Genomic DNA, 27,729 nt, shown 5'->3' with positions numbered 1-27,729 from the left:
CTGTAGAGAGTTTAGCTCCATTTGAAATAAATGACATTACCACACTTTACCTGACCAACACATAATTTAAAAATTTAAAAAGAAAGAAAAAAAACGTAATAATGCAATAAATAGACTAATCAAAATTTACTGCAGCTATAAAGGTGTCATCAAAGTTTTTCAAAGTCAGTGGGGGAAAAAAGAAAAGACATATTGTTGTCATTCAGACAGGAATCAGAGGTGTGAGAGTCCACAAATCCCCTTTTGCTCCGCAGTTTGGACAATTTTGTTCCTCTTTTAAATTATTGTGCTTGAAACACAGTCTCACGGTTCTGTTTTTCAGAGGGTTTGTTTCTGGATCTCAGTATGAGGGACCATTTTCTGGAACATCTTCCAGGGGAATGACAGTGTACTCCCCTGAATGTCCATTCTCCTTGGGTTTCTCATTAGGCAGGAAAGTCTCCATCTCTCGCTCCCTCTTCTGGTTCGAGAGGTTATTTGAAGCCACTGTCAGATTTGCCTGGTTTGGTCCATTCCACCTGCAACATAAAAAACATTAATTAAAATTCTGTGCTTTGAGAAGATCTACTCAGATATGTTGTTCGTTTCTCTGACATATGAGTCTTACTTGTGTCTGGTTGCGATGGCAACACAGAGTATTACAAGTGCTGCAACACCAACGATAAAGCCAAGGATGATGATCCAATCTGGTCATATGGGAGAGGTGTGTTATAAAGGTGGAATGAGTGTTATTCATGTATTAATTGTGCAGAAGTGTGGTTTTTGTCTGACTCACCAGGTGTAACGTGTCCTTTGTGTGTCGTTTCAGTGTTTGTCGTCTGCGTCTGTGTCTGTGGTGCTAATTGCACATAAAAATAGAATTGTAAACCCCTCCATATACACCACAACAATTTAACATACAGGTACTTATTGTTAATTACAAAATATTTACCTTTATTAATGTTCTCCCGATGCTGAAAATTTCGATTTTGTTTTGATAGTATTGATGATACAGTGCTAGTTTCTACACTCGAGCCAGATGTCATAGTGGTGCTTTTAGAAACCAGTTCAGACCCTGAACCAGAATCCGGGTTTGTTGTGACGTCACTGGTAGAGACAGTAGGATCAGTAGTTTGCGAGAAGACGTTGTTGTTTGAAGTGTTGATTGACTGGTCTTCACTTGTCACTGATGTTGTGGTGGTATGGCTAAAGAGGGAAGGTGAGGTATATCCTGAACCTCTCCCCTTTAACATGTAATGCTCTGTGAAGTCCGACGTCGGAGCATGTGTTGCTGTTGTGGTATCAAGTGCGATGGGTATTGTTGATTCGACAGCACTCCCCTCAAACATGTAACTGTCTGTGGAGTTAGAAGTCGGTGCATTTGTGGCATTCGTTGTTGTGGTATCGAGTGTGAAGGCGATCGGTGATTCGTCACTGTTCTCTCCTAAACCACTGCCATCATTCACGGCACTCTCTATGAATCCAGAGGTCTGAGCATTTGAAATACTCAGCGTTGTGGTTTCATGAGGTGAGATGTCACTGATCTTTCCAGCAGCACTTCCTTCGGTCATATCTTCAGAGTTGTAAACCGGTGTCTGTGATGCTTGAACTGTGGCACTTATTTTGGGTGTTTCAGTTGTAAGCGTAGGCGATGGACCAACAATGAACCCCTCCGTCATGGCATCCTCAAGAAAGCCTGCATCAGGGTTGGCAGGGTTCTGGGTCACAGCTAGGACAAAGAAAAAGGAAAAAATCCATGTATCATCTTAAGTGTTTACCTACTGGCTCTGAAATGAGTAGGGAGGAAAGTTACCAAGCTTTGTTAAACACAAAAGGACCACACAGAGCTTATGTTGCTTCAGCCCAAAGTCTTGTGTTAGCTTGTTATGTGACCCGCTTTGATAAGGTGTGGTGAGAGACAGTAATAATTAACCTAGGTGACTATTCGTGTATTAGTGTGTTAACAAAAGAGAGACAGCTCCATCAAAGCATCAGTTTTAATACCACGCCAAATAAACCAGGCCAACATAACTGCTTTCTGTCTTTCAAAAAGTATTAAGCCATTGTTAGGATTTTGTGTCACAAAGGAAGGAAGTCACATATCTTCTGGTAAACCATTATAATCGCTGGTGAATAGAAAACATTTAAATTTTTATTTAATTGCTTCTTTTCTCAAATATTTCTATTTTAAGATACTTTATAAGTTAATTCATTCTTATATTTACCTGACATCTACAACTACTTGGTATTTTTCAAGTAGACCTTACATTAGCAGTATCTTGGAGCATGAATTGAGTTGTTAGCAGTTCTACTACCAAAGGTCCCCCTTAACCTTGTAGCCCATATTTAAAATGCTTTATGTTGTTAAATGCCACTTATACACTGATGGAATAGTGTAAGTAAACCAATGAAACTATGTATAGTTTAGATTTATACAGAAAGAAAGGAAGGATGAATGAAAGAAAGCGGCTCAGCTCAAATCACACATCTCCACTCTACATTTCTGCCCAGTCACATTCAGCTCTGGTGTTCCCTATGAGATTACATGTGTAACAGCTCTTCGCTGATCTTTGGTTTCAAGACAAATTCATTAATGCACCTCCTGGAACAGAACATTTCACAAAGACTTCTGTGTTTAATTGAGCTCTGCCAATGAGACCTGTGCACTAACAATGAAATGTGACTCGTTAAGGAAGTGCCATACTTCAAATATAAAGAGAAATTTAGGTAGTAGCAGGAGAGTGCTGACTCACGGGGTAAAGAGAAAGGCTCGACAGGAAGTGGTGAACTTTCAGTTGATATAAAGGAATTACTTTGTCTGAGACAGAACACCCTTTGCTCCTAAATCTTGCGATGGAATCTTTTTTATACAGCATCATTCATCATCAATTAATAAATAGCTTTGTTGTGGTTGTTTTTACAGTTTAACTATCAAAGACAAATCCACATTGAAATAAAAAAGCTGAAAATTCTGCTAAAAACAATTTACTACAATACTTATTAAAAAAAATACCACTTACTATTAACAGGTGTTGAATGAACAGCAGCAAGGAGTCCCAGAAGAACTCCCAAAAGAAGATTCCTCATCTTCATAATAGAGAAAGGTGCTAAAATCAAGGATTGGAAGTAACTAAGAGTCAGCTGGAACTATATTGCACAGTGAACTGATACTTTGAGCCAGATAAATCATGCCTTTGCCTTTTTATACAGCAGCAGGTCATAACAGCACAAAAGCTAGCGTCACAGAAACACACAAGAGCTCAGACACACCTTTTGACTCGCCTTCTTCCTTATCCACTTTCTCACGGTTTTTTTCTCCCTCAGGCACAGCACTCATGTCAAAATTACATCAATGTAAAGTTCCTGCTCAGGATTTTCCTTGCCTAGTGAAAGTTCTAACAAATGCGTTGCATGATGGGATTTGGTTATCATTTATTGCAGGGCTGTATCACATGAAGGCAAAACAAGAACATTTTTTAGTGTGTAGTAGTCCATGTGTTTCTGTTATGTTTCTGTGGTGTTTAACAGGGGCCAGAAAAAGTTGAAAGAAAGTGCTGCACAAACATATGCACCAAATGTCAAAACAGTATCAGTATCCTAATCTATAAACCTACTAAGATTATATAAGAAATGGAAAAATACAGTTTGCATGAAATACTTGCAAGGACCTGAGCCTGTCACTAAAGGGGTAGGTGCAATTTTTTTTTTTAATTGACCTACATTTAAGTATGACATGTGGATTTTTTTTTAACAAGAAAGATACACACGGGAACTTATTCTGACACATTTGAATCTGTTAAAAGCCTAATAAAGTTAGCCATTGTTGCCTTTGTTTGAAAGGAGTGTATGAGTGTAAGATTACATCTCTCCATGTCTGGTAATGCAGGCTAGAAGCATGCAAGAGAAAAGAAAAACATACAAGGGATCATTACTGATTGCTCGGGTGTTATGTAATGCAATCCAACCAGCAGTTGAATAATAGGGAAACTCGGGTGAAACTCTGGGTACCATGTAAAAAAGCCTTCACAGAAATGGAAAAATCTGTTGATGACAGAAGAGAGGCTTGGAAACTGCTCAAGACTCAGTTAGACAAATGATACATTATGTGCAGTTCTACAGATGCATGAGACAACACATCATTTTTTATCACTGCTTTCTTATCATTCTATCTTCCATAACCATGTCACAGAAGAAGCCTGGCATTTTAACAAAACAAGGCAATACATTGTTGGCCTGGTTTCATAGTTTTAATATCCAATTTTTGACGTCACTAGGAAGATTTTTGTTACAATCTCAGCTGAATATCACCTTCCTGCAGGCAGTGTGTGCTGTATATAATAGCACTTGTGATATGCTGGTATCTGATGGAAATTGATGCATGCGTCACAGCAAGACTATTGCCTCAGGTGTTCTGGCGCATTCGTGAAGTTGTGACATTCGTCATGAATTACTCAGCGTGTGTGGGTGAGCTCTTGTCCAGACTTGTATTCCACACCCAGTAGAGGCTTGTTTCTGTTACTGTTAAGAATGGAATTTCACAATTTATTAGCTATGATGCACAGTAGGAAGAATCACCAGGCTAAAACACAAACCAGACGGTGCAAGTGATTCAATGATAATGAGGTACAATGCATGGAAGCCTTAGTCTTTCACATAGTTTGGTAGAACTATAGTCACGATTAAATTGTTCAGTTGAACTTTTAAGAGTATTTTGAGCTTTCAGATTATAGCTATGGTAAATGGACTGGTTCTTATATAGAGCTTTTCTACTCTATCAGAGCACTCAAAGCACTTTACCTCATTCAGCCACTCACACCAGCACTTTTTTCTATGCTCTTTCTATGTAAGGGCTTTCTGTCACACAAATATGTATCCATCTGAGTGCAACTTGAGGTTAGCATCTTGCCCAAGGATTCTGGAGAAGTTGAAGCAATGGCAAAATGTGGAAAACGAAGCACACCTATGAAAGCCAACTATGGGTTTCATCATCCTTAAGACAATATTAAAGGAGCCCTTAATATTGGGGTGGGGATACATGAATGGACAAACAGTAGCACACTTACAAAACAGCATGGCTTTTTTCAAGTGGCATATTCACTGGGTTTGTGCAGACCAATTAGCAACCATTCTTTGTTCCCTCTGCCTTACTGTTATCATGTTTCATACCATTGTTCCCCTCTTCAAAATCCCAAGGCATTCAAACCCAGTGACCTACACACTGCAACTGTCGAATTCATTTCCATAAGCATTTTTGTTTAATTGAAATGGAATGGAATTAGCACGGTGGCACGGTGGTTAGCACTGTTGCCGCACAGCAAGAAGGTCCTGAGTTCAATTCCACCATCAGGCCGGGGTCTTTCTGTGTGGAGTTTGCATGTTCTCCCCGTGTTTGCGTGGGTTCTCTCCGGGTACTCCGGCTTCCTCCCACCGTCCAAAGACATGCAGCTTGTGGGGATAGGTTAATTGATTAATCCAAATTGTCACTAGGTGTGAGTGTGAATGGTTGTCTGTCCCTGTGTGTTAGCCCTGCGACAGACTGGCGACCTGTCCAGGGTGTACCCCGCCTCTCGCCCTATGACAGCTGGGATAGGCTCCCGCGACCCTGAAAAGGATAAGCGGAAGCAAATGGATGGATGGATGAAATGGAATAACTATATTTACTGGATGTTTCTAAAACTTTTATGCATAAATAACTCTGCATGTAATTCCACTGTATAGACATGACCACACGCTTATACATAACTACTGATTGTATTTTAAATTAAAACCATGATTGCATGACTTTTATTTTAAGTCAGAGCTTTCAACGCTGTGTTTGGATTTAACATACCATGGTGGGAAACAAAGAACAATAATGCTCAATATGATCAACTGAAGAAGAGCTCTAAAAAACAAAACAAAGCAAAACAAAAAACCTAATAAATAAAAATGTACTTTGTGAATTTAAGATTTGTAAAATTTAAAAAAACTTTGCTTATGTGTACATGCTCATCAAAATAAAAAATACTGTTTAAAATGACCATGAGAAATAATTCTCCAGGCTTTCTGAAGGCGCTTCAAAGTTTTTCTTTGGACATTACTATTTCAGTCATTTTCTGTCCAGTCCTTTTACCATTTTTTTTGTTTTCAAGCCACTTAAGACTGATCTGTGAAATCCTTCATGCATAAAAAAGTTACCCAACTAAATGGATGAACAACTGTTGTTTCTACACATAACAGAAAGCCTAGCAAAGAACAAATTTTAAACTTCACTTTATTAAAAGTAATCTTTCAAAAAATAATACTTTTCCTATTTTTTTCATTCGACTTTGATTTAATAGTTGATTTATGCACCAAAAAGTGTCATGGTCCCTGTGCCTCTCTGGCTTGCTCATGTTGGCCACAAGTTTGTTCTGTTTTTTCTCCTGCTTGCCTGGGTGGAGCTCATTGTGGGCTCTCACCCTTGGCCCACCCGCCAGCAGTGATTACTACACCTGTTGCTGATCAGGCAGCGTCCCTCTGGACTATTTAACGCTGCAGCACAGAGTAGTCGGTGCTGGAACGTTGAACCTCCCGTGTTTGTCTGCACTTGGATCCATCTGTTAGCCGGGACAGAAAGGAGATTTTCAATGGCCTATCATAGTCAGAGTATGAGTCTCTACAACTGTCTCTAAAAAATTTGAGGTAACTAGAGAAGCATATGACAAAAGAAAAAGTGTCAGGTCTAAAAACAATTTCTATACAGTAGATGCAAAAGTCATGTCCTTAGGGAAATGAAAACAGAACAATGTTTTCACTGGTTCTTCAGTTGATCCATCTACTGTTCACTGCAGCCTCATCAGAAAGTGGCCTCAGTGGAAGGGTGCTTTCAAAAAGCCATGGTGTGATGAATCCAAATGAGAAATTGTTGGCTCATATCATCTGCAGCATGTATCAGGGAGGTCGGGAATGAGGTACTACAGTGAATGTCTTCTCAGCTCTGTCATGGTTTGAGATCTTGTCAAAATTAATGGAATTCTGTACATAGAAAAATATGGGTTTTTTTAGCATGGCAATGGTCCCAAACACACATCCAATGCAGTAAAAGCATACCTCGATAGAAACACACACAGTGAAACAATATGAGCCATGGATTGGCTTCCCCAGAGCTCGGACCTCAACATTACTGAAGCAGTGTGGGAACATCTACCTAGAAGGGAACAAAAGGTAGCCAACATCAAAAGAAAAGCTTTGAATGTTCTTCAGAAAGCATGGAGAAATGACAAGAAAGCTTGCCTAAGAGAGTTCAGACTGTGCTGAAGAATAAAACTGATCACACCAAATATTGACTTTCAAGCTTCTGCTGCTGATGTCCGCTGGACACACTGCAGATCACCTTTTTCTGTGTTGTTTATATAACACTGGGCAGTGTCTCTGAGCCACCAGAGTGAACAGTTCCATGTGTCTCTCACAGATTGGCTGGTTCAAATTATTGTAGGTTTACAAGTATTGATCTACAGGTGTAGTTTTCACCTTACTGTCCAGTTTTCCGGTATTTCCAAGAATGTTTGCAAGTTTCACTAAAGCATTGCTCATAAAGAAATGATGGATTTCTCAAGACTTTTGCACAGTGCCGTATATTGAAGGCAATGACATTCTCCTCTTCCGTTTCACATTTCTCTTGCAACAAAAAAATCTTTTGCTTGTTCTAACCATTACTTCCTTGTTCAGCTCTGGACTGGAATTCTGTTATATGGGTTAATCTTCGCTGGAAAACAGATCAGACCTGCTAACAATTCTGAGGAAGTACACAGTTATGAGTTGTGACCCTATCTGGATGACATTCCAACCTCAGAGATGCCCCATATTGCCTGGAAGCAACAAGAAGGAAAGCAGTTTAACTGGAGGGCAGATAGAATGGGACTCTGCCAAATAATTTTCTTCCTTATCAACCAGCCAGTAGTTTTATTTAGGTAGGGACGTACAGAAATGTTTCAGAAAAAGGAACATGTATATAACCTGTTCTAAATTACTAAATGGTGTTTTTGTTTCTGTTTAGGCAGGCATTTTTATTTTTATTTTTTTGTGCTGAACATGCAATTGGCCGACTATGTGCTTCACTGAACATGTGATAAAACATTACCTGGCATGAAACAAAAAAATTGCAGGTAGGGTGCCGCTCCTTTAAGTTGTAAAGTAACATGGGAAAAGTCATCACATCATGGAAACTGCACAAACAAACAGCCAGTCCACTTTGTTACTGTCGGTACACCAAAAGGAATATTTGATTAACCCCTTAAGACCTACCATAGAACCAAGTCCGCCAGAGCTTATATTATATTTTTACATGTTGTAGAGCCATTTTTGGGAGCATTTCAAGTTGCTATACATCAATACAACCATTACAGCCTAAATTTTAATAATATGCATGCATTAAGTGCATAGTAATTACATAAATTGCAAAAAAGTGCAATAAACTACAAAAAAATTGAAAATCGTTTTTGTTTTTTAACATATATTTCTAGTTAGAGAAATTTAAGAGGCGTATCCCTCAAAACTGTAAATACAAAAAAGTTGCACAAACTAGTTTCCCACCACAGGAAATTTATTTTGAGTGTCTTCATAGTTTTATTTTTGAAATACACCAATTTCTATACACTGCAGGAAAAACGAAAATAAATATTATAGTGCAAATTTGCAAAAAAGCAGCATATGCATCAAAATAAACTATTTCCAGCAGTGCAATATGAGTCCTAAGCATCCCAGAAACGACACAGAAAGTCATAAAGTCAAACATAACTTTTAAAAACACCAGTATAGGCTCATGAGGCCTTGATGGTAAAAAACTACATTTCCGCGAAAATGACGTCACTTCCGGTTCCGGGCAGGTCATGGCGGACATGCGATAGTTCACGCTGATGGATGTAGGAAGTGTTATGAACAGCTGATCGGATCGGCAAAGCGAGTTTCTGGAATATTATGTTTTTGTTGCTGCAAGTGCTTTTTATGCAGTTTTAGCAAAGCTATATGTGGAAGGAAACCGTGACCGAGGACAAGCTGATGGCATAAGATGTAAGTACAACTCCTCCGGTTTCATATGCAAAAAAATTTATTGCGCTAGCTCACGTGGTTGCAGTGCTACCGGGATTTAAAAATAGTTACGCAAAACGGAGCGTGCCCACTCTGACCGGTTTTAAAGGGTTAATAAATAAATAAAATCAAGAGACAGGCCCTTTAACAAACATACTATCTTATAGATCTTTAATATGACCTTTGACTTTGACATCTTCAGCCATTCCTCCTTCCCTTTTTTTTTCTTTTCTTGCATGTACTAAAGGTTTTAAATATCCCACAACATTTCAGTGTGATTCAAAAATGTTTCTTGTTGTAGCTTGGTTGCTTGTGTGCTCAGGATCATTATTCTGCTGAAAGCTCCAGTCAAATACTTTAAAAATATGGCCTCGCATTATCTTCAAGCTCTCTTTGATATGAGGCCTAATTTATAGATGAATCATTGACGGACCAGTACCTGAAACCACAGACATTACCCAGCAGAGCTGTATGTTAGAATGCAAATGTCAGACTCAGTTGGTTCAGACATTAAACGGTCTTTCCCCTCGCCAGCTCACAACTTCAAAGTCTGTGTGATGTCTAATTGAACCCATGTAAAAATAGTCCAGGTAATTGTTCATTTAGTGAATTCACAGCGAGCGAGTGGGCGTCATGTGTCCTGCCTCCTGCGGGTTCTATCCAGGCGTGTAAAGCAGACTATCTGTGAGCTGTGAGCTACATGTGAGAAAGGACAGCTGCTGACAAGATCCTCAACTGATTGTCCCAACATTGCCAGGAGTTTGTGTGAAATCAAAGAGACTCCAACTCATAGAATTTCTAACACCATGCTTCACAGTTGGTATGAGGTTTATTGGCAAACTGTGTTTTATTCTAATATTCTTTTTGCACTGCAAAGACTGCGGGGGCCATGCGTGATGAAATTTTCAGATTCTCATAACTTGGTGAGGGAGCCAAGTCTGGACAAATCTGAAGTTGTCTGCTCTTTTGCTGCTTTATTTATCTGCATTTGAAAGATATTTCGATCTTGGTGTAAAAAGCTTGTTTATTATGGTCTCACGTAGGAACCCTGTTTCCAAACCTCTGCTCCACTGGCTCAGGCTTTTTAAAATGCGGCAGAGATTTTTCCTCATGTTTTCTTAATCAGCAGAATTCCCTAAAAACTATTGAGGTGTTTTCATCATATGTATTTTCTTGTAAGAGATTATCATTTTTTCCCTTTAAAGACAGGACAGATTATGTTTTTAAGCAATGCTTTTCAGTAAAGCATACAAACACTATGGCTCTGTGGTGTAGTGGTTAACACATTTGCTTTACGAGTGAACGAGCCTTTGTTTGATTATGGACAGAGACCCAAACCTGGGAATTGGGAAAACAGCATCAGGAACATTTGGTGTAAAGTTTATGCCACTGTGATGACCCTTTTGGAAAAAGAACGAGTGAAAGTACTTCTTATAAAGAGACATGCTAATGATTAAATACATGTTGTGTATGATACTGTCTAAAACTCTGCTATTCGTGGCAAAGTCACACAAGAGTAAAAATAGGTGGCATCATCTTAATGATTGGTTTGCACTTTTTCACATCTGGCAACCACGTGGAAGTAGTGCAAGCAACCAATGGCTCAACCAAAGGTTGAGCATGCAATTCGCTCAGCCTCTGGGCAGCCACGTTTGCTCCCACCTGGCGGGAAGGAACCTGTCTCCAATCACGTTACAACGCTGGCTTACTGCACTCATCCTCAGAGAACTGGTGAGAGTTTGTAAATAATCAGATGGTGTAATCAGTCAACTCGTTTGTGACACATTTTTTTGCATTTTTTCACGCATCGCTGGTTGCATTGTGGTTATACTCCAACTTAAAAGCAACGCAAGCAATCACTTTTTGTGATTGATTGATGATTTTATTAAAAATGACTTAAACTGTTTCCTTTGCTTCTCTGTTTATAATAGCATAACAACACTGCTCCAAAACCCAGAGGTGGATTATTAGAACATCTGTGCTTACTTTAATATAGGAACGGTAGGAGCATTTAATTGCATCATACTTCACAACTAGGCAACCAAATCTTAAATGACCATAAACAAAAAGTTAATTTTGTATATTAGTTTATTTCACCTTATGAAGAAGTACTGCTTTAAAGCAAACAAGCAATGAGTGCTTGTTCATATATGTCACAAAAGTCAAGTTGATCCATTGATTCTTTTTTTCTTTCACAGGCTTTCTGCTTTATTAAAAAATATAAATAAAAAATAAACCCTACTGGATAGTCTGACTTTACTGTTGCTTGGTCATATATAGGATTAGGTTAATGAAAATGAAAAGCTACTTATGCATAGAATACATTTCTATGCATAAGTAGCATAGCACAGTAATCATGTTTTTATCTTGTTTAACATGGAGGAATTATGCCAGCGTATAAACAATTCCCTCAGTCAAAAAAAAAGAAAAAGAAAAAAGATTATACTTGGTTATAATGTAAAATAAATTCCCAGAACAAGTTTTTTTTTATCTTATCATATTTACATGTTATCCTTTTGGTTTAATTAAGTTGGAATTCTGTTTTCCTTGTTGTTCAAATACATTTCTAGCTTGCTTGGCAATATTATATTATACTATAATATTATTGTTAGATATTTCGTTCCCATTAAAATACTGTGGCCACGAAAGTGACTGGAACACTACCAGTGATTTGGATAGGTGAGTGAATACTTTTGGCAATACAGTGTACATCTGTTCCTTATGACATAATACATGATCATATATCATCACTCCTATACTCCATGACAGTGAACTCTGTCACCACTGCTGGATAAAAAGATACTCACAGACATGGCATGTGTAGTTTTGCATTTTCAAGCTTCCCTATTGCCACCTTTTTTCCATGGTGATGGTTCTAAAATCCATCTGAATGAATATGGATCATATTTGACCCAGGAAAGTCTCAGTGTATAAATTTTGTATATTTTGGGTCAGTTTAGGAAAGATCGTCAAATATCTAGCTAATGGCATTTAGAGCATTTATCTATGTATTTATTATTTGGCCATTTTTAGGTAACAGTTGCACAAATCCTACTGCTCCACTTACCTCAGCTAGAGGAAAACCCTCATTGATGTCTGACAGATTAAAAAGTGACCAATGTGGGAACTTTCACAGAGTGCCCACAGGGCTCTTTGAAGTCTCTCTTCCCCATACACAATAGGATTTTGAGTGAGTTCAACAAGATAGAAGGATGAACTGAGGGAGGAGTGCCTGTGTGGAAAGGCTTCAAGCCAACAGATAGCGTGTTCAGACTAGGCGCACAAATTCTTATGAAATAATCTGTAAGTTTCTGACTTCAGGTAAAACACAGGCACTGTTGTGCATTTAAGGGTAGCAGATGCTGTATAGTCTGAACAGGCAAACCATATAGCTGACAACGATGCTATAGGCAGGGGTAGGCAATTCCAGGCCTCGAGTGCTGGTGTCTTGCAGGTTTTAGATGATCATTTGATTCAGGTGTGTTGACCCAGGGTGATATCTAAAACCTGCAGGACACCCGCACTCGAGGCCTGGAGTTCAACACCCCTGCTATTGGTAATGAACAATAACAAAGTTATTACATAAAGCAGTACATGTCTCTTTCACTCCCTCTCCGTTGCGCTAAGAAAAAAACATGCTGTTATGAATACATTTTCTCTGAAAATCGCCTGGGTTGATGATACTGTGGGTTTATCGGAGAACAGTATAGATGGCAGGATTGCACATGAGAACCCCCACCTCTCAACAGTCTCCAAACAACAACAGCAACGACCAACAACATAAATCAAGTGTTCCCCACGTTTTGGCAGAAGATTTCTTTCAACATAACATCTAATGTTTGTGGATGCTGTCCTGACTTGCACTGCATTTTCACAGCTCTGTAGGGCTGCACACTATTACAGATATACCTTGTTATGTAGTATAGTCTTTATACCAATATGTAATTTAAAAAAAAATTGTTTCATTCTTGCACATCTTTGCTTAGTTGTTATCCATATTATCCATATATCCATATTATATATTATACTACATTATACACAGCATAGTATAGTAAAGATTCCGGTACAAATGTGCTGAATGAATTAAACTGCACTTTGATATTCTGGTGTGGACTAATAACTGTTATGTCGGTGCATTGGCATGGTTACTCTACTTTTTATGGGTTTAATTTAATGCCCCATTCCAAATGGGGTTCTCACCCCTTCCTACTACCACAAAAAGCTTACATTGGTAAGCAAAACAACCTATGATAGATATAGGACAATACTTGACAATGCATTGGATGCATACTAAATGTTATAGTCACAACTTTGTATATCAGTGTACAGTGATCCATTGAGAAATTTAACTCATTTATGAAAATTCTCTAGCCAGAAATAGTGAAATGTGTGATTTTTTTTGTTTTGACCTTACAGCAGTGTAATTTTTACACTTAAATTGACTTAAAAGTGTGTAATTTTTCTGTTGCAGCTGCCTACTTTATATTTATATATACAGGCATACTCAGTTCAGGGAATAAACTTAAATTAACATAAACCTTTGAAAAAACGTATACATGCTTAGCCACAATATCTTATTGGACGTTATTGCAATTTGTGAAGATTTTGTCTGTAACTAGACAGGGCTGCATTTTGATATGTGAAAAGCAAACGTGTCAGTCAAGAAAAAAGTGTCCATAAAGACATATTCCTTCAAATATTTGTTTCTTCCTGTAGTTTTTATATACACACTATTTTGAAAAAAAGAAGTGCGCCCTAAATTAGTGAGTAACCATATATAGTAACTTCACTGGGCCTGATTTACAGCATAAAAATAAACAGTTTTGAAAAAAGTCGCACAAGTGAAGAAAAAAACAAGCCTAGAGTTAGAATTGACAATTTACATATACATTTCAACTAGTGCCCCATAAAGGGTTAATACTTTTTGTTTTGTTTTATTTTATTCCCCCCTGCTCGTATAACGCAGATGGCTCTGCGAAAATGTTTAAATGCCAAAGTTTATGAGCCATCACATCCGGTGTTGTGTATTTGCACGCGCGCTTGTGCACGTCGCGTATTGATGACGTCCGAACGCTGATATCGCACACAGACTGATTTAGCACCAAAAGTCCAGTAAGTGGGTGTATTTTACACTTTTATTTTACTGATCTTACAGAGTCGAGGTAAACGAGTCGTTGTTTTAACGTTTGACGACGAGACTTCACGCTTCGGGAACCATTTTTCGAAGCTATCGTCACTGCTACATGTTAGCCATAGCTATTAGCACAAATGGTACAACTGCAAACTTTTCGTGCAACCAGACTGAGCTCAGCCTCAGGAACTTAGTTGATGAACTCCCATAATCCTCCCTTGTTTGAGATGAACGAGCATCTTCTCACACTGAATGCTGAGTTGTGAGCATTGCGATAACATATGTTTCCTCGAAGAAGAAGACTTTCATATGTGCTGTCACTTGTCAAAGTTAACATCAAAGCTATGTTTTGCACTGCAGCGCTGTCTAATTATTCCTGTCGGTGTAAACTGACTCGGATAAATCAGATTTTATTGTTTTCATCACAGTGTAGCAAATGGTATATGTTCGACTTGACAATATATATTATGTAGGTTAGCAAGCAGCCTGTATTTCATTGGAAACTGCAACACAAACCGAAAAGTCACCTGTGTAGTTGTGGTGCACAGGGTAATGCTTGAGGTGAAATGTAAAGTCCACGTATGTTCTTTAACTGCATTTATATTGACAGTATGTATGATTTTAGAAACTGAACTGAAAAGTACGCCGTGGTTATATATGCTCTATGCTCAGGGTTAAGTTTATTCTTCATTTTAGTTAGTTGTTATTTAGTTGTGTGAAGGGAACCTGCAAAGTAAGAATTTCATTGTTCTGCGTAACCACTTGTGTTTTGCGGTGTATATGACGATAAACGTCTTGAATATAATGGATTAGTTAATATTTGATGTGAAAATCTGCATATCAGAAATGAATGACAAGGCTGATAGATAATATATTAAAGGTTTATCCTTTTGTGTTTTATTTTCCATAAATATATGTATTTATTTATTTATTTCTCAAACTGGAATTGCACATTTACAACAACCTTTAAGTAATTGTACTGCCAGTGTTTGGCATGTGGCATAAAATAGGCTTTTCCCCTCTGTAATAGTAGACCGGTACGTAACTACCTGCTATGCAAGCCAAAAGTTTTACTGCACGTTGAATCGCAAATGCTAGAAACATGTATGTATATTATGTTATTTACCGCTATGTCTTTCTTTCAGTGCAGTTAGAATCTCAGATAAGCCATAAAACAAAGCTCCTCGTTGTGCAGTGTGGAATGAGTTTGTTACAGTCTTTAATAGGAATCTGTGTGTTTTTTGTGGTATTTCAATAATGTGATATAGAAGAATGTTTGAATAAACAAGCACCTCATTATGTAAAAGTCCCCTATGGAGGAAAAAAACAAACAAATCCCTATCCCTTATATATTTACTTGAAATAAAGGTTTATTATTTATCTCTTTCTTGAATGTCTGTGACATAAATTTACCTTTCCATGTGAAAATGTAGGAAGCAAAGACAGAAAGCAACTTTTGGCCATTTTAATTTTTTTTTTTTTTTTTTTTTTTAAATTAAAAATTAAAAAAAAAAAAGGAAAAAAAAATACAGGACAGATGGACTTTTAGTGCTGTACTGCAGAATAAAGGAAACAGTTAACTGTAATTAGTGTGATCCACACTGCGAAATTCATCCAACATTCAACTTCAGCCATTTCTGGATAGCTGTAGCTTGCAGACATCAGTTACAGTTAGGTTATGCAACTATGTTAAACCAGTGTGTTAATTTGTTTTAGTTGGGTGTTAATATTTAGCAAAAGATTTGCTAAGAAGTTCCTTTAAAAAAAAAAAAAATCATCCATTAAAAGTAAAGGCAGTCACAAATAAAACAAACCGTTCACGCAGTGCTTAATGCCCGTGCAGACGGTGTGACCATGGGAAGCTGTAAATATGAAAGACTGTCTGTCATGGTCTGCTTTGCTGATTGCTTTTCATTTCCTCATTGACGATGTGTCTCCAAATAAAAGAAACTCCTTCGCACTTCATCGTGAAACTAATGATAGTGCTTTCTATTTATTAATGCCAGTGCCATGCTGCTCTCACTCGCCTGTGCTGAAATGCAATATAAATCATTGTATTTGGTTCTGAATCTAGTGAGGCATGGAAAATTTATGTCTTAATGAAAGAAAAGAGCCTAAATGCTTGCATAATAGGAAAATACATTTAACAATGTGTTTTCAAGGGATTTCAAGCTGGAGCATAACCTTTTACATGTTACTCAGCATCTAAGATTGATCAAAGGAAACCACATGTCAGTTCTTGGAAACTGACATGTGGGAGAATAAAGAATAAGGGAAATTAGTCCAACTGTAATTCTTTCTTCTTCCTCCTTGATTCTTTTCCCTTTTGACCTTAAATCACTTCGCTCTTCCTCCTTCCACCAAATAAAGTGTTACCGATTACGTTGCCCAGTTTCTGTTGACATTATGACACATCTTTTAAATGCCGTTAACTGTTTTGACAGGAGATGTCGTCTTTTTGCGGCACTGGCGATGACTTTCAAGATGCAGGTCAAGAGACCACTGAAAAGCAGGCAAGTGTAGTGCGTGACATGAGAGATTTTTATTTATTTATGTTAAGGTATTTGTATAAACTGAAGTCTTCTAAATGCCTTTCTTAAGCGAGATGGTGATTAAAAAGTTGTGAGAATTTGAAAACTGTTACAGTAAAATGCAAAAGACAGGAAGTTAATGCTGCTAAAAATTATAAAATAAAATAATAAACATTTTAATTGAAGTTAATTATTTTGATGCACTTTGTGTTATCCTTGCTAATACAACAGTCACACCTTGGAGCTTAGGATGTATTAACTGAATTAGTTTGAAAAATGACTCACCCACGGGCTAATAAAAGGAGTTGATTGTGTCGGTTTTCTAGGTGTTGCACTGTGTGTTTTAGTAGCTACAATTCCAGAGTACAAGAGACTTGGCAGCAGATTTAGAATCAAGTTTCAGTCACATTTATATTTCTGCATCACTCACTGAATTCCAGTGACAATGCAGAGAGTAGTTTGTTGGTTGTAACTTTACAGCTGAGCTTCATGCGTGATGTTAGTGAGGTAGACGGCTTAATGATGTGCGCGTTTAAAATCTATTGGCCCAGCTGAGGGTTCGAAGGGTGCTGTAGTTAAAAGAATCGGTGAAAACGTTTGTCTTCGTAAACTAAATCTATATAATGTACATTATGGATATATAAAATGCTGTAAGCCTGATTTTTATGTCATTTTTCTAATAAGGTTAATGTATGAACTGCCATGATTGATATGGTTGTAAAGCTGTCAAAAAAGAGGACTTTCATTTTTGGTCTTTATATGCAAATAATTTCCTATGAACTGTTGCTATGGCAATTTGAAGTACTGCTTACAGACATAAATTCCACTGTTAATGTAGTTGCCACATTACTAAACCTTGATTTGCTACAATAAAAAGTGATTGTATCTTGGTATAACATTAAAAGCAAATAGGCTACTGGTAGTTGTAATTTAATTGGTATTTATTTATTCTTTTGTGCCGGGGAAACAAAGCTTCATATTGAGGTGGGGAAAAAAGTATCTGGCTCTTAACCACCCTATCTGTGAATATCTAGTTAATTTTATCTTTATGTGCAAATACCGTTCAATTTTAAGTATCAGCAGACACTGAAGTTCGCCGTGTAAATGTTGTAGCGTTCAAAGTTTAAAATGCAGTGCATGAGTTTTTACTTTTCTTGACACTGGCTGACGCAACGTGTTCAACTGTTGTTACTCAAGTTACACTTTTGCGTCTGTTACAGGACAAGGACCATCCACGTGTCCTCATTCCTGAGTTATGTCGGCTCTTCTACCAGCTGGGATGGGTGACTGGGACGGGTGGAGGGATAAGTCTGAAACAAGGGTTCGTATGTAAATTTTTAATTTTTTTTCAACTTACAATGCAGAGCATTGTGAAATATTGGAAATGTTGAGGCTTATCCTCTGTTGCTCATCTGTGAAGGATATTTCCTGTTAAAATTACTGATTGGCACACCGTTAATACGAATGTCTTTGGAAACGCCGAAGATGCCAAAAAATATTTTTTGTTGGTGGATGTGTGTGCATGGCAGTGATTCAGGATTTGGTGAGGCTAATAGGGAGTTTGTTATATTAGTTTTGACAGTGTGTGTGAATCTAGGTTAAAAGCAGAAGGCCGTAGTTTTGCTGTAATGAAACAGAATTCAAACCGAAGGCTTTGACAGGTTATTACAAGCATCTTTGAACTATGTTGTCTTGGAAGGCAGCTACAAAGAAAGCACCTCCCATTAGCAAATCTCTTTGAAGAGTGGAATGGCAGACATTTATTTAAGCCAGCAAGGTAACTTGATGAAACTTCCAGTGAAGCCAGATAACCATTCAGCCACAGCTTCATGCACACTGGCAACTCTAAAATGATTTGAGGGAGAGTTTTCCATCTTGTTGAATGATTATACCTTTAGATTCAAATAGAAAATGAGCAGTTGTAAGCTCCACTTTGGATCATTCCTCAAAAAGCCTGCAGTTTGACAGAATAACTATCTTTCAGTTTGACCTTTTTTTTTTTTTTTTAACATCATACCCCCCCCCCCCCCCGCCCGCCCGCCCGCCCGCCCGCCCGCCCGCCCGCCAAAAAAAATAGGACACATTTGACGCAGGCTTGTGTCATTACAGATGGAGTATGCCGTGGTAATTTATGGCCATGACATTTATCACCTCAGTGCATTTTGTGATGATAAAAAGAAAATATCACCAAACAACACAAATCATATGTATTGGACCTAATGTTGAATCGATCAGGCAGCCAGAATACATTATGCAGTAGTGTTGTTTTACACAAAAGTGTGTTGTTGTTCGGGGTTTTTTTGTTTGCTGTAAGCGCAGGGCTGAATTTTAAGCTCTTCTGCCTTTTTCTCCTGCCCCCCACCCTCCTCTTCACAGCTGCTTTGGTTTGACTCAGAAATGACTCACAGCCTGAGGCAGCCTCACCGAAACTTGCACTCAAAATCAATAAGCTACTCCTCTATCTGGAAATGTTTGTTGCTAGATAAAGACGGGAACAATGGTTCCATCTACTAGACTCTATTGGGAAATGTCAAGGCACAAAACATTTAAGCAAAAAGAAAGGTTGTTTCAGAGATTTTGAGGGAATCAGCTGAGTTTCTCTATTTAACACTGCCACTTGCATTTGTTTGCATTTCACTCCAGGCTTTGTTCCATCAGGTCTTGTGAACAAGGCTATAGAATACCAGGTTTTCTAACAAAGAGAATGCTGTATTAGGGAAATGTCACATGATATTTACACACATAACAGTTGTGATATTTACACTGCAGTTCAAAGACGGTTCCAAGTAAATGGAAAGGCAGAGCAATAAAGTGCTCCAGCTGAACGGCCAAACTCTGAGCCAACTTTGTGTTTAACTGGTGGAAAAAGAAAAAAGTGAAATTGGATTGCAAAAGTCTTGAACCACCCCTTTTCATATTTTTTGTCCTTGGATATAGTTTGATTCCAAGAGACAGACTTTCTTGTACGTCTTGGAAATCATTTGTTCCAATTTCTTTAGGTGAATCTACAAAAGATGGTACAATATAAAGTGATTTTGCACCAGTGACGTGATTTCTTAAAAAAGCTATTAAGTGAAAACGTATGTCCACATGGTGCGCAGTGTCATTTAAAAAATTTGAGTAAACTGGACAAGTAAAGGACAAAAGAAGCAGCTGGCTTAAAAATGCAAGCAGATGATATTCAGCAGATAAACATTTTTTTTGAGTCATGTCCTTAGGAAATAGGAAAAGCAAAGACTTGATGCAGGAACTTGGAGATGCCTCTAGCCCTCAGTTGGTCCATCTAGTGTTTGCAGAAGACTCGTCAGAAATGGTTCTTAAGAAAGGGAAAGGGTGGAGAAAAAAAGGCTGTGGTATACAGGAAGTGGACTAAAAATGCATGGGGACAGCTACAGCATTGTCTTCTGCCATCTGTAAAACACAGTGGAGGCTGTGTCTTGGTTCAGGGCTGCATTTGAGCCAGTGGTGTTGGAGATTGTGCCAAAATTGATGGAATTATGAACATGGAAAAGTAACGTCAAATTTTGAGCCGCCATGCAATACCTTCTAAATTTAAGTTACTAGTTTTTTTTTTTCTGACGTGGAAACCCTTAGTTTCTCATGGAGTTATGAAGAAATAACTTCTAGGTTCACATCAGAAGGATGTACTACGTTATCCTCATGATATTAACTGTATTTGCTGTAAAACTTACAGAGACCAGATCTACATTGCACCATCAGGTGTTCAGAAAGAGAGAATCCAGGTGAGGAGACTGTAAGTGGTGTGAAACTTTGTTCTGCCCAATAGAGAGCAGATTGATGTGAGTGATCAACAGTTTTGAAACTCTGTTCTTCAGCCAGAAGATATGTTTGTTTGTGACATGGAGGAGAGGGACATCAGCTGTCCTCCTGCCTGGAAGACATTGAAGAAGAGCCAGTGCACACCACTTTTTATGAACGCCTATACTATGAGAGGTTAGTCGCTCTTTGCACAATGCTTACCACCCACGTTAGCCACTATTTGCATACACCAATTAAAAAAAGAAAAAGATCTGTAAGTGATCTTTTAAATGAAGCAGTTCTTTTAGTCTGAGTGATGATTTAGTACAGCACACAGAAAAAAGAAAAGACTTCTTTAATTACAGATGTTTTCTAATTTAAAAAGCTAAATGAAATGTGGGAGTGGTGCATGCTCCTGATTCATGTACTAAATGCTGTGATTATGTTCACTTAAGTGGGTACACCGTTTTGTCATGGAAACAAAATTCAATTGTAGAAAACCATAAACTCTCAAGAAGTTTGTTCTGTTTTTATTTATTTTAAGTCAAGTTTCCTTTTGTTTGTTTGTTTTTATACCCAGAAAGGTTTCTCTTTTAGAGATTAAATGTGAATTGACGAGCACAAGATTGTCTACAAAATAAATGTCTTCCATATGGAACAGATTTTATTAGCAAGCAGACAAGCTCAGACTCATGAAAGCAGTATTTAATAAAGGAATTGTAATAAGAAGCCAACCTTTAATGAAATAGCCTACCCTATAATAACTTTAAAAGAGATCCACAACATAAAACTATTACAGTTTAAGTTGTAACTTAAGCATAGTTTAACTTGAGGTCATTGTTAGGGGAAGGGTACAACTTTTTATTTTATTTTAAATTATCGTTTGCGAAAGACTGTACCAATAGACAACACTCACACATCAAAATCTCCTCTTCCTTTGCTAAAATACAGGGGCACAGGCAGTTATACACACCCACTCGAAGGCTGCTGTCATGGCAACGCTGCTCTATCCTGGCAAAGAGTTCAGGATAACACACCAGGAGATGATCAAGGGGATTCGTAAGGGCACCTCAGGCACAAACTATCGGTATGTAATCAAGCAGCAAGGATTAGTGAAGTCCAACGAGCTTCTAAGCATTTATTTATTTATTTATTTTCTCATGGTGTAACAAAGTTGTTATGCAAATATGGTCACGGAAAAGGAGTAGAAACACAAACTTGAATGAAGTGGTTGACACTAGATATGTTAAACTTGAGGCTACGTATAGACCAGGGGTCAGCAACCTTGAACACCCAAAGAGCCATTTGGACCCGGTTTCTATGCAAAGGAAAACACTGGGAGCTGCAAATACTTTTTGACATCTAAAATGAAGATAACACTGTATGTATTGTTTTTTACCTTTATACTTTTTGTGAACAACTAAAGTGTGTTGCTTATGAAATCCATGAAGTGCTACAGAGAAAATTACATTTTATTTATGTAACGAACACATTTTGAACTCTTAAAGAAATATAACAAAAAGGAAAGACACCCAGCTGAACTAAAATGATCCAGCAAACAAAAACTGCTGTGAGCCGCCACCCTTATATTGGAATAAAGCACTATGCTACTTTGCAACGGGGCGATCGTGGCTCAAGAGTTGGCAGTTCGTCTTGTAATCAGAAGGTTGCCGGTTGGAGCCCCGGCTCCGACAGTCTCGGTCGTTGGGCAAGACACTTGGGCAAGACACTTCACCCGTTGCTTACTGGTGGTGGTCAGAGGGCCCGGTGGCGCCAGTGTCCGGCAGCCTCGCCTCTGTCAGTGCGCTGTGGCTACAGTGTAGTTTGCATCACCAGTGTGTGAATGGGTGGATGACTGAATGTGTAAAGCGCTTTGGGGTCTTTAGGGACTAGTAAAGCGCTATACAAATACAGGCCATTTACTAAAAAATGAAAAATAAATATTTGTAAAATTCTGCATAAATATTATTTACTTATATTTATTTTACCTGGTAAATGTGTGTGGCGGGGCGTGGTCTGCAGTGCATAATTGGCCAACCTGGGGTTGAAAGTCTCTGTAAATGCATGGCGTTTCAGCGTGTATACCGGCTTCCGCGAGTGTGACACTTATTTTGAGCGATGAAAAATAATAAAATATAATTTTATTTTTATATTTCAAAATCACAATAATCTTCCAATTTAGAACTACAAGTTTAAAAAGAACTAACACAAAAAATACACTTCAGCTAAGTACTTGTAATTTATTTTCCCAAACCACGCGGAGCCGCAATAGAAGGACTAAAGAGTCGCAGGTTGCCGACCCCTGGTATAGACTATTTATTTTTATGTTATCCAACGTATCCCAAACAAACTCATGAGCTGAGAACAATTACGGTAAATGAAGTGGAAACCTGTCCAACGAGAATGATTAAGTCGAGGCAGGGTTTTGGCACAAGCTCGTGTACTTTCAATCTGGCAGTAGAAATTTCCAGCATTTGCCTAGTAGTTCAGCGAGCTTTCCGTGGAAACATGTTTGGTTTATTGTTTTGGTCGGGGTTAAGAAAAGCATAACCGCAGTATGTGCTGAAGAGGGTTTTTTTTTTTTTTTTTTTTAATATGTTGGCTATTTATACATCATCATCTTGCCCATGTTTATTGCCATCTCTTTCCCAATAACCCTGATGTTGGTCAGGAAACCTTTTATGCAGTGTTCATTGTTATGTACTGATAGCTATCTAACCACACAGCTGAATGAATGAAGGAAATTTTGGCACCATGGTTAAACCCTGTTGAAATAGGGTGGCAGCAGATTATATTAAATGATGAACTGTTTAGCTTTTAACATGCTGCACAGGTCTGAGGTTGTTTTGTTTAATCAGCAGTCTAAAACCTGGTTATAAAATGCAAATAAGAGAAACAGCAACTCCTCACAGGGTTCATGCTCAACTATTTTAAGTTCAAAGCTTGATTTACCCTCACTGTGTTGCCTCCTTTTGATTGCCACCCAATCAAAGATTCTGGCAAGCTGATGGCAGCGTCAGCCTCCGAGAACAAGCATATAGAGCATGTATCTGACTGTACTCTGGTGGGAAAAGGGTGAAAAGGAACAACTTTAGCAGTTATCAGCCTTTGTGTCATTTGTCATGTTTACACAGGTATGATGACTTCCTGGTTGTGCCGATTATTGAAAATACACCAGAGGAGAAGGACTTGAAAGACCGGATGGCTCGGGCAATGGAAGAATACCCAGATTCATGTGCAGTTCTTGTCCGCAGGCATGGTGTCTATGTGTGGGGCGAGTCGTGGGAAAAAGCGAAGACTATGTGAGCATTTATTTCACTGCACTATTCCACTTGTTGCTATAAACATGATAAGATATGCAAAACAAGACTTTTGATGAAGTTTTTGACATTTCTAGTATAGTTTGTCAAACTTTCCGTAGAAGGTGAATTGTTAAGATTTGGAGTTTCCATTAGGGTTGTCTTTCACCATGAAATTTTAAGTTGTTGTAAGTCATACATACGTTGTCCAATCAGTCCAAAACCTCTTGTGGTTAATGAAAAGATAGCCCGAACATATCTACATATCACTAATGAGCAGTGTTGGGTAAGTTACTTTAAATTAGTAACTTAGTTACATTACTAGTTACTTCTATCAAAAGTAACTCAGTTACTTCAAGTTACTCGTTACTTTCAGAGTAACTAGTTACTAGGGAAAGTAACTTTGGTTTAACTCAGAATTCTCTTGTTAATGTGTTGCTTCCGTAACTGGATACCCAGCAAGATTGCCAGTCTTCTAGCTTGCTTACTTGCCACAAGTGCACTGTGCCACCTACCAATAGAAAGGAAAAAATAATGTGCACATTTCCACGAGAGAAATCCCACGCCTGATTTTATCCTAGCCATTCTATCCTCGCTTTTTACATGCAACACAAAAAACTGCAGTCGTGGTGCTTTCGATTGTACTCAGAACTCGGAAATTCTGCCTTCTGAATAGGAAGATGTAGGTAACACCAGACTGCAGATGAGCTGCATACAGAGCTGGACTGGGACAAAAAAAATCGTCCCGGGCATTTTGACTAGAGACCGGCCTGCCATTATAGGAAAAATCATAAAGCCTTTGAATGAAAACAAACACTGTTGTGACTGTGATGTACACTGTTCTGATGGTATATATGTATCAATCTATCAATCGTTTGTTGTAAGACTCAGATAATTATTTTTTTAAAAGTGAGACATTTTAAATGAGAATAAGAAAGTATTTCCTTGTGCCCCCCTTTCCCTTTTAATGCCCTACATGGACCCCTGCCAACACTTTGCTAGACCCGCCCCTGCACAGTTACCAGCTTACTCAGAAGAGCCTTCAGATCTAGATGATGCTTTATGATGAAAAATTTGCATTTTCATTTAACGCCATGCCCCGGCATCATGAAGAATGGCTTTGAAAAAGGAAATATTTTTGAAACCACTGCCTCAATATAACAGGAAGTTCACTACTTTGAATTTAACAGGTTTTTGCCATTTTCAGACCACAGTCACAAAGGCAACTCTCTGCCAACCTCTGGTTGCTAACGAAAAATGTGTACTCCCAAGTGGTTGCTGGCTTTCATCAGGTGAAATCTGTCTCAAAGATTGGTTTCTGATTATTTTAGAAGTTCCTGCAGTCGGCTATAGTTTGCATGCAAGACACTGACTTTTTTCTGAGTACAAGGGAATGTTTTCCAAATTGATGGAGCATGATGGACTTTCACTTTCAAGGTGAACGTTCTCGGTTTCCAGTTCATCACATTTTTCAACAGTTTCAATACTGCTTGGCAAGCTGTTTGTTTGCCGACAAGTTGGCATATTCCAACCAATCTAGTGGTGACCATAGCCACATGCTAGTGTCCAAACCTCCCCTTTGATCACTGTTCCCAACAACCAGTATGCAACCAGCTGGGTGATGAACACTTTTCCCTCCTGACTGGTTGCCAAATGGTTGCTGACCATTCTCTAGGCCTGTGTGACAGAATAAACACAATAACACCCCATTTTGATTGAATCTTATATACTTGTTCTTTGGTTAGTTTAATCTAAAAGCTTTTGTTATGCTAACTTGTAAAAATTTCGAGGTTTTGTTGCAGGGCATGTCTGTGGCAGCATGGCAAATTTTGTCAATGTCAATATTCACTGATATAGTTTCACCTGTTCTCAACAGGAATTTGGCATTATGTGATAAACATTATCAGAGATACAAATGTTCATTGTTTGTTCTACATTTGATATACAGTAAAATATAAATAGCGGGTGCTCTAAAACGCCACCTAGTGGTTACATGACGTGATAAGCAACTAATTTGTACAACACCCACTTAGACTCCAGGACTTAAGACTTTTACCTGACTGCACAAATCCCCTCTACTAAAGTGCAAAGGTCAGACCATCTCTGCTTATGGCTTTATTTATTTATTTTGTGTCATAATCTTGCAAAAGCATATTAGTTTTAATAATTTCTGTTGCATCTTTCCTGTGTTTTCCAGGTGCGAATGCTACGACTACCTGTTTGACGTTGCAGTCCAGATGAAGCAATGTGGACTGGACCCCTCAGCCCTTCCGATGGAAGAAAAAGGAATAGTTTGATATTTGATGGTGCTTTTCAAAGAGACATTTGTGGCAGAAAGGTTAGTGGAGTTCAATCAGGAGAGCAGATTGTAATCATTTGCCTTTCATGCCAGCCTGCTTCAAATTTGATGAAATTTGATGGTAAGGGTAGATTCAGGGTTGAAGGAGATTGAATGCCTGCGATCTGGAAGAATCTGAAGGAACACTGTGAAGCACTGTGGGACAACTCATGAGTGAGCAGCTGTCAAATCAATGTCCTTAGGTTCAAATGTTTCTCTATTCAAGTCTGACTGGACTGAAATCAAGGTCTCGGTGTATGCCAGGCATGAACATCACGCTGCATTTCACTGACTGCTTCAATCGATTTAGAAAAGAAAAAAAAAAGCCAATAAAATGTGTAATTGTGTAAAATAAGTGTAGGTTTTCTGTTTCTTAAGTTTTCGGCTATAGTTAAATAAAATCCAGTTTTCCTTTCTAAAACACGATCTTTCTCATGTTAATTTTTCAATGCAAGCCCAGGGAGACACCTGACGTTCTGTATATGTAAATAAAGCACATCTTTAACCTATAAAAAATACAGCATAGACAGAAATGGCTGCTCATTTTTCTCAAACACTGTTTACCAAAAGTGACCACATGTTGGATGAAAGAACTCTTTCTGTACCCGTGGACGTTGTTTCGCTCTCACACCACCATTCCAGGAACAGGCATGTGCATTTGTGTGCAGGCATCTCACGGCGTCTGCGGATCCTCGCACAGCATGACTTCAGTCGTCGGCATACTCATTTCTCATGAAAGCCAGAGCTGTTGTTCTTTTAACAAGCTCCCTCTGCTGCCACTATCCCATTGTTTCCACCGCTACACTCATTCAAAACAGAACACTGTCAAATGTGCCGCAGGCTTATTTAAAATTGGTGAAAACAAGAAATGTACAGAAAACATAAACAAAAATATTCTTTTGTGTTGCACCAACGCTGCCAAGACACCCCCCCCCCCCCCCCCCCAAACTGATTAATGAGGATCTCTGGTAAGCTCATTTGCAAAAGAAACCGAACACCAGCCTGTAACACAGAAAATGACATTCTGAAGCTCACAATGTCAGAGACACAATGTCTCAACGGAAATGAGTTCTCTGATTTTTACTTCTTTCTTTCTATGCAGCTGCTGTTCAGTGATTTTTATCTATAAAAAAAAAAAAAAAAAATCATTCGCATTTAAAAACTTAAAAGTATAAAGCAATGTGAAAGTTGGACTGAAATCTGACAATATCATTTTGATAGACTCAGACTGCTCATCCTAATATTATGTATATTATAATCCCCAATATTCATTCCATTATGCATTCCTATTAATATTTATCGCCTGTCAGCCTGAAAAGTTCAGCAGCAACAGACGCATTAAGAATAGAATATGAAGAAAGACTCAGATGATATTAGAGCTCAGGGGGTTGCTGTGGCACATTAAACCACGCTGAAGTGGGGCTGAGTGGGTACAGACACCTGACTCACAAATACAAAGTTAAACACATACAGGTTTATTTTTGATGGTGAAGAGGGATTAGGATGAAGTATGAACTTGTCCCCGAGAGATCAGGAGCAGAGAACTACTGGTATTGTAAGTGACCAGGATGATCTTGTACTCTAATACGTATTGGGAGGAAAGGCCATTTAGGTTTAATAAAATGCAAAGGCAAGGTATTTTTA

The 27,729-nt window shown here is 38.3% G+C and overlaps 2 protein-coding genes across 2 annotated transcripts; one reads left to right on the top strand and one right to left on the bottom strand.

Annotated features, from left to right (window-relative positions):
* Positions 1-156: 156 nt before the first annotated feature.
* On the bottom strand, positions 157-3,073 carry LOC146640075 (uncharacterized). The gene is made up of 5 exons (XM_085357551.1): positions 3,000-3,073; positions 932-1,708; positions 776-838; positions 608-686; positions 157-518 (listed from the first exon to the last, which is right to left on the bottom strand). The coding sequence occupies exons 1-5, from the start codon at positions 3,070-3,072 to the stop codon at positions 341-343; spliced, it is 1,170 nt and encodes a 389-aa protein (XP_085213677.1). The 5' UTR covers position 3,073; the 3' UTR covers positions 157-340.
* Positions 3,074-14,075: 11,002 nt separating this feature from the next.
* On the top strand, positions 14,076-26,576 carry apip (APAF1 interacting protein). The gene is made up of 8 exons (XM_085357540.1): positions 14,076-14,139; positions 16,603-16,671; positions 17,910-18,010; positions 20,384-20,432; positions 20,526-20,643; positions 21,400-21,535; positions 23,583-23,750; positions 25,945-26,576. The coding sequence occupies exons 2-8, from the start codon at positions 16,606-16,608 to the stop codon at positions 26,042-26,044; spliced, it is 738 nt and encodes a 245-aa protein (XP_085213666.1). The 5' UTR covers positions 14,076-14,139; positions 16,603-16,605; the 3' UTR covers positions 26,045-26,576.
* The last annotated feature ends 1,153 nt before the right edge of the window (positions 26,577-27,729 follow it).

The sequence above is a fragment of the Diplotaxodon limnothrissa genome, linkage group LG1 (assembly GCF_057381915.1).
Source record: "Diplotaxodon limnothrissa isolate DT_005_m linkage group LG1, D_limnothrissa_male_GT1.1, whole genome shotgun sequence".
Lineage (NCBI taxonomy): Eukaryota > Metazoa > Chordata > Actinopteri > Cichliformes > Cichlidae > Diplotaxodon > Diplotaxodon limnothrissa.
The sequence above is the reverse complement of the archived record's forward strand: the minus strand, read 5'-3'. Positions and strand labels throughout refer to the sequence as shown.

Coding starts and splice junctions, on each gene's coding strand:
- LOC146640075 (XM_085357551.1), bottom strand. CDS start 3,072: ATGAAGATGAGGAATCTTCTTTTGGGAGTTCTTCTGGGACTCCTTGCT. Junction 1,709..2,999: donor TCATTCAACACCTGTTAATA/GTAAGTGGTATT, acceptor TCTTTGTCCTAG/CTGTGACCCAGAACCCTGCC. Junction 519..607: donor GCCATCGCAACCAGACACAA/GTAAGACTCATA, acceptor TTTATGTTGCAG/GTGGAATGGACCAAACCAGG.
- apip (XM_085357540.1), top strand. CDS start 16,606: ATGTCGTCTTTTTGCGGCACTGGCGATGACTTTCAAGATGCAGGTCAA. Junction 16,672..17,909: donor AAGAGACCACTGAAAAGCAG/GCAAGTGTAGTG, acceptor CGTCTGTTACAG/GACAAGGACCATCCACGTGT. Junction 20,433..20,525: donor TTCAGAAAGAGAGAATCCAG/GTGAGGAGACTG, acceptor TCTGTTCTTCAG/CCAGAAGATATGTTTGTTTG.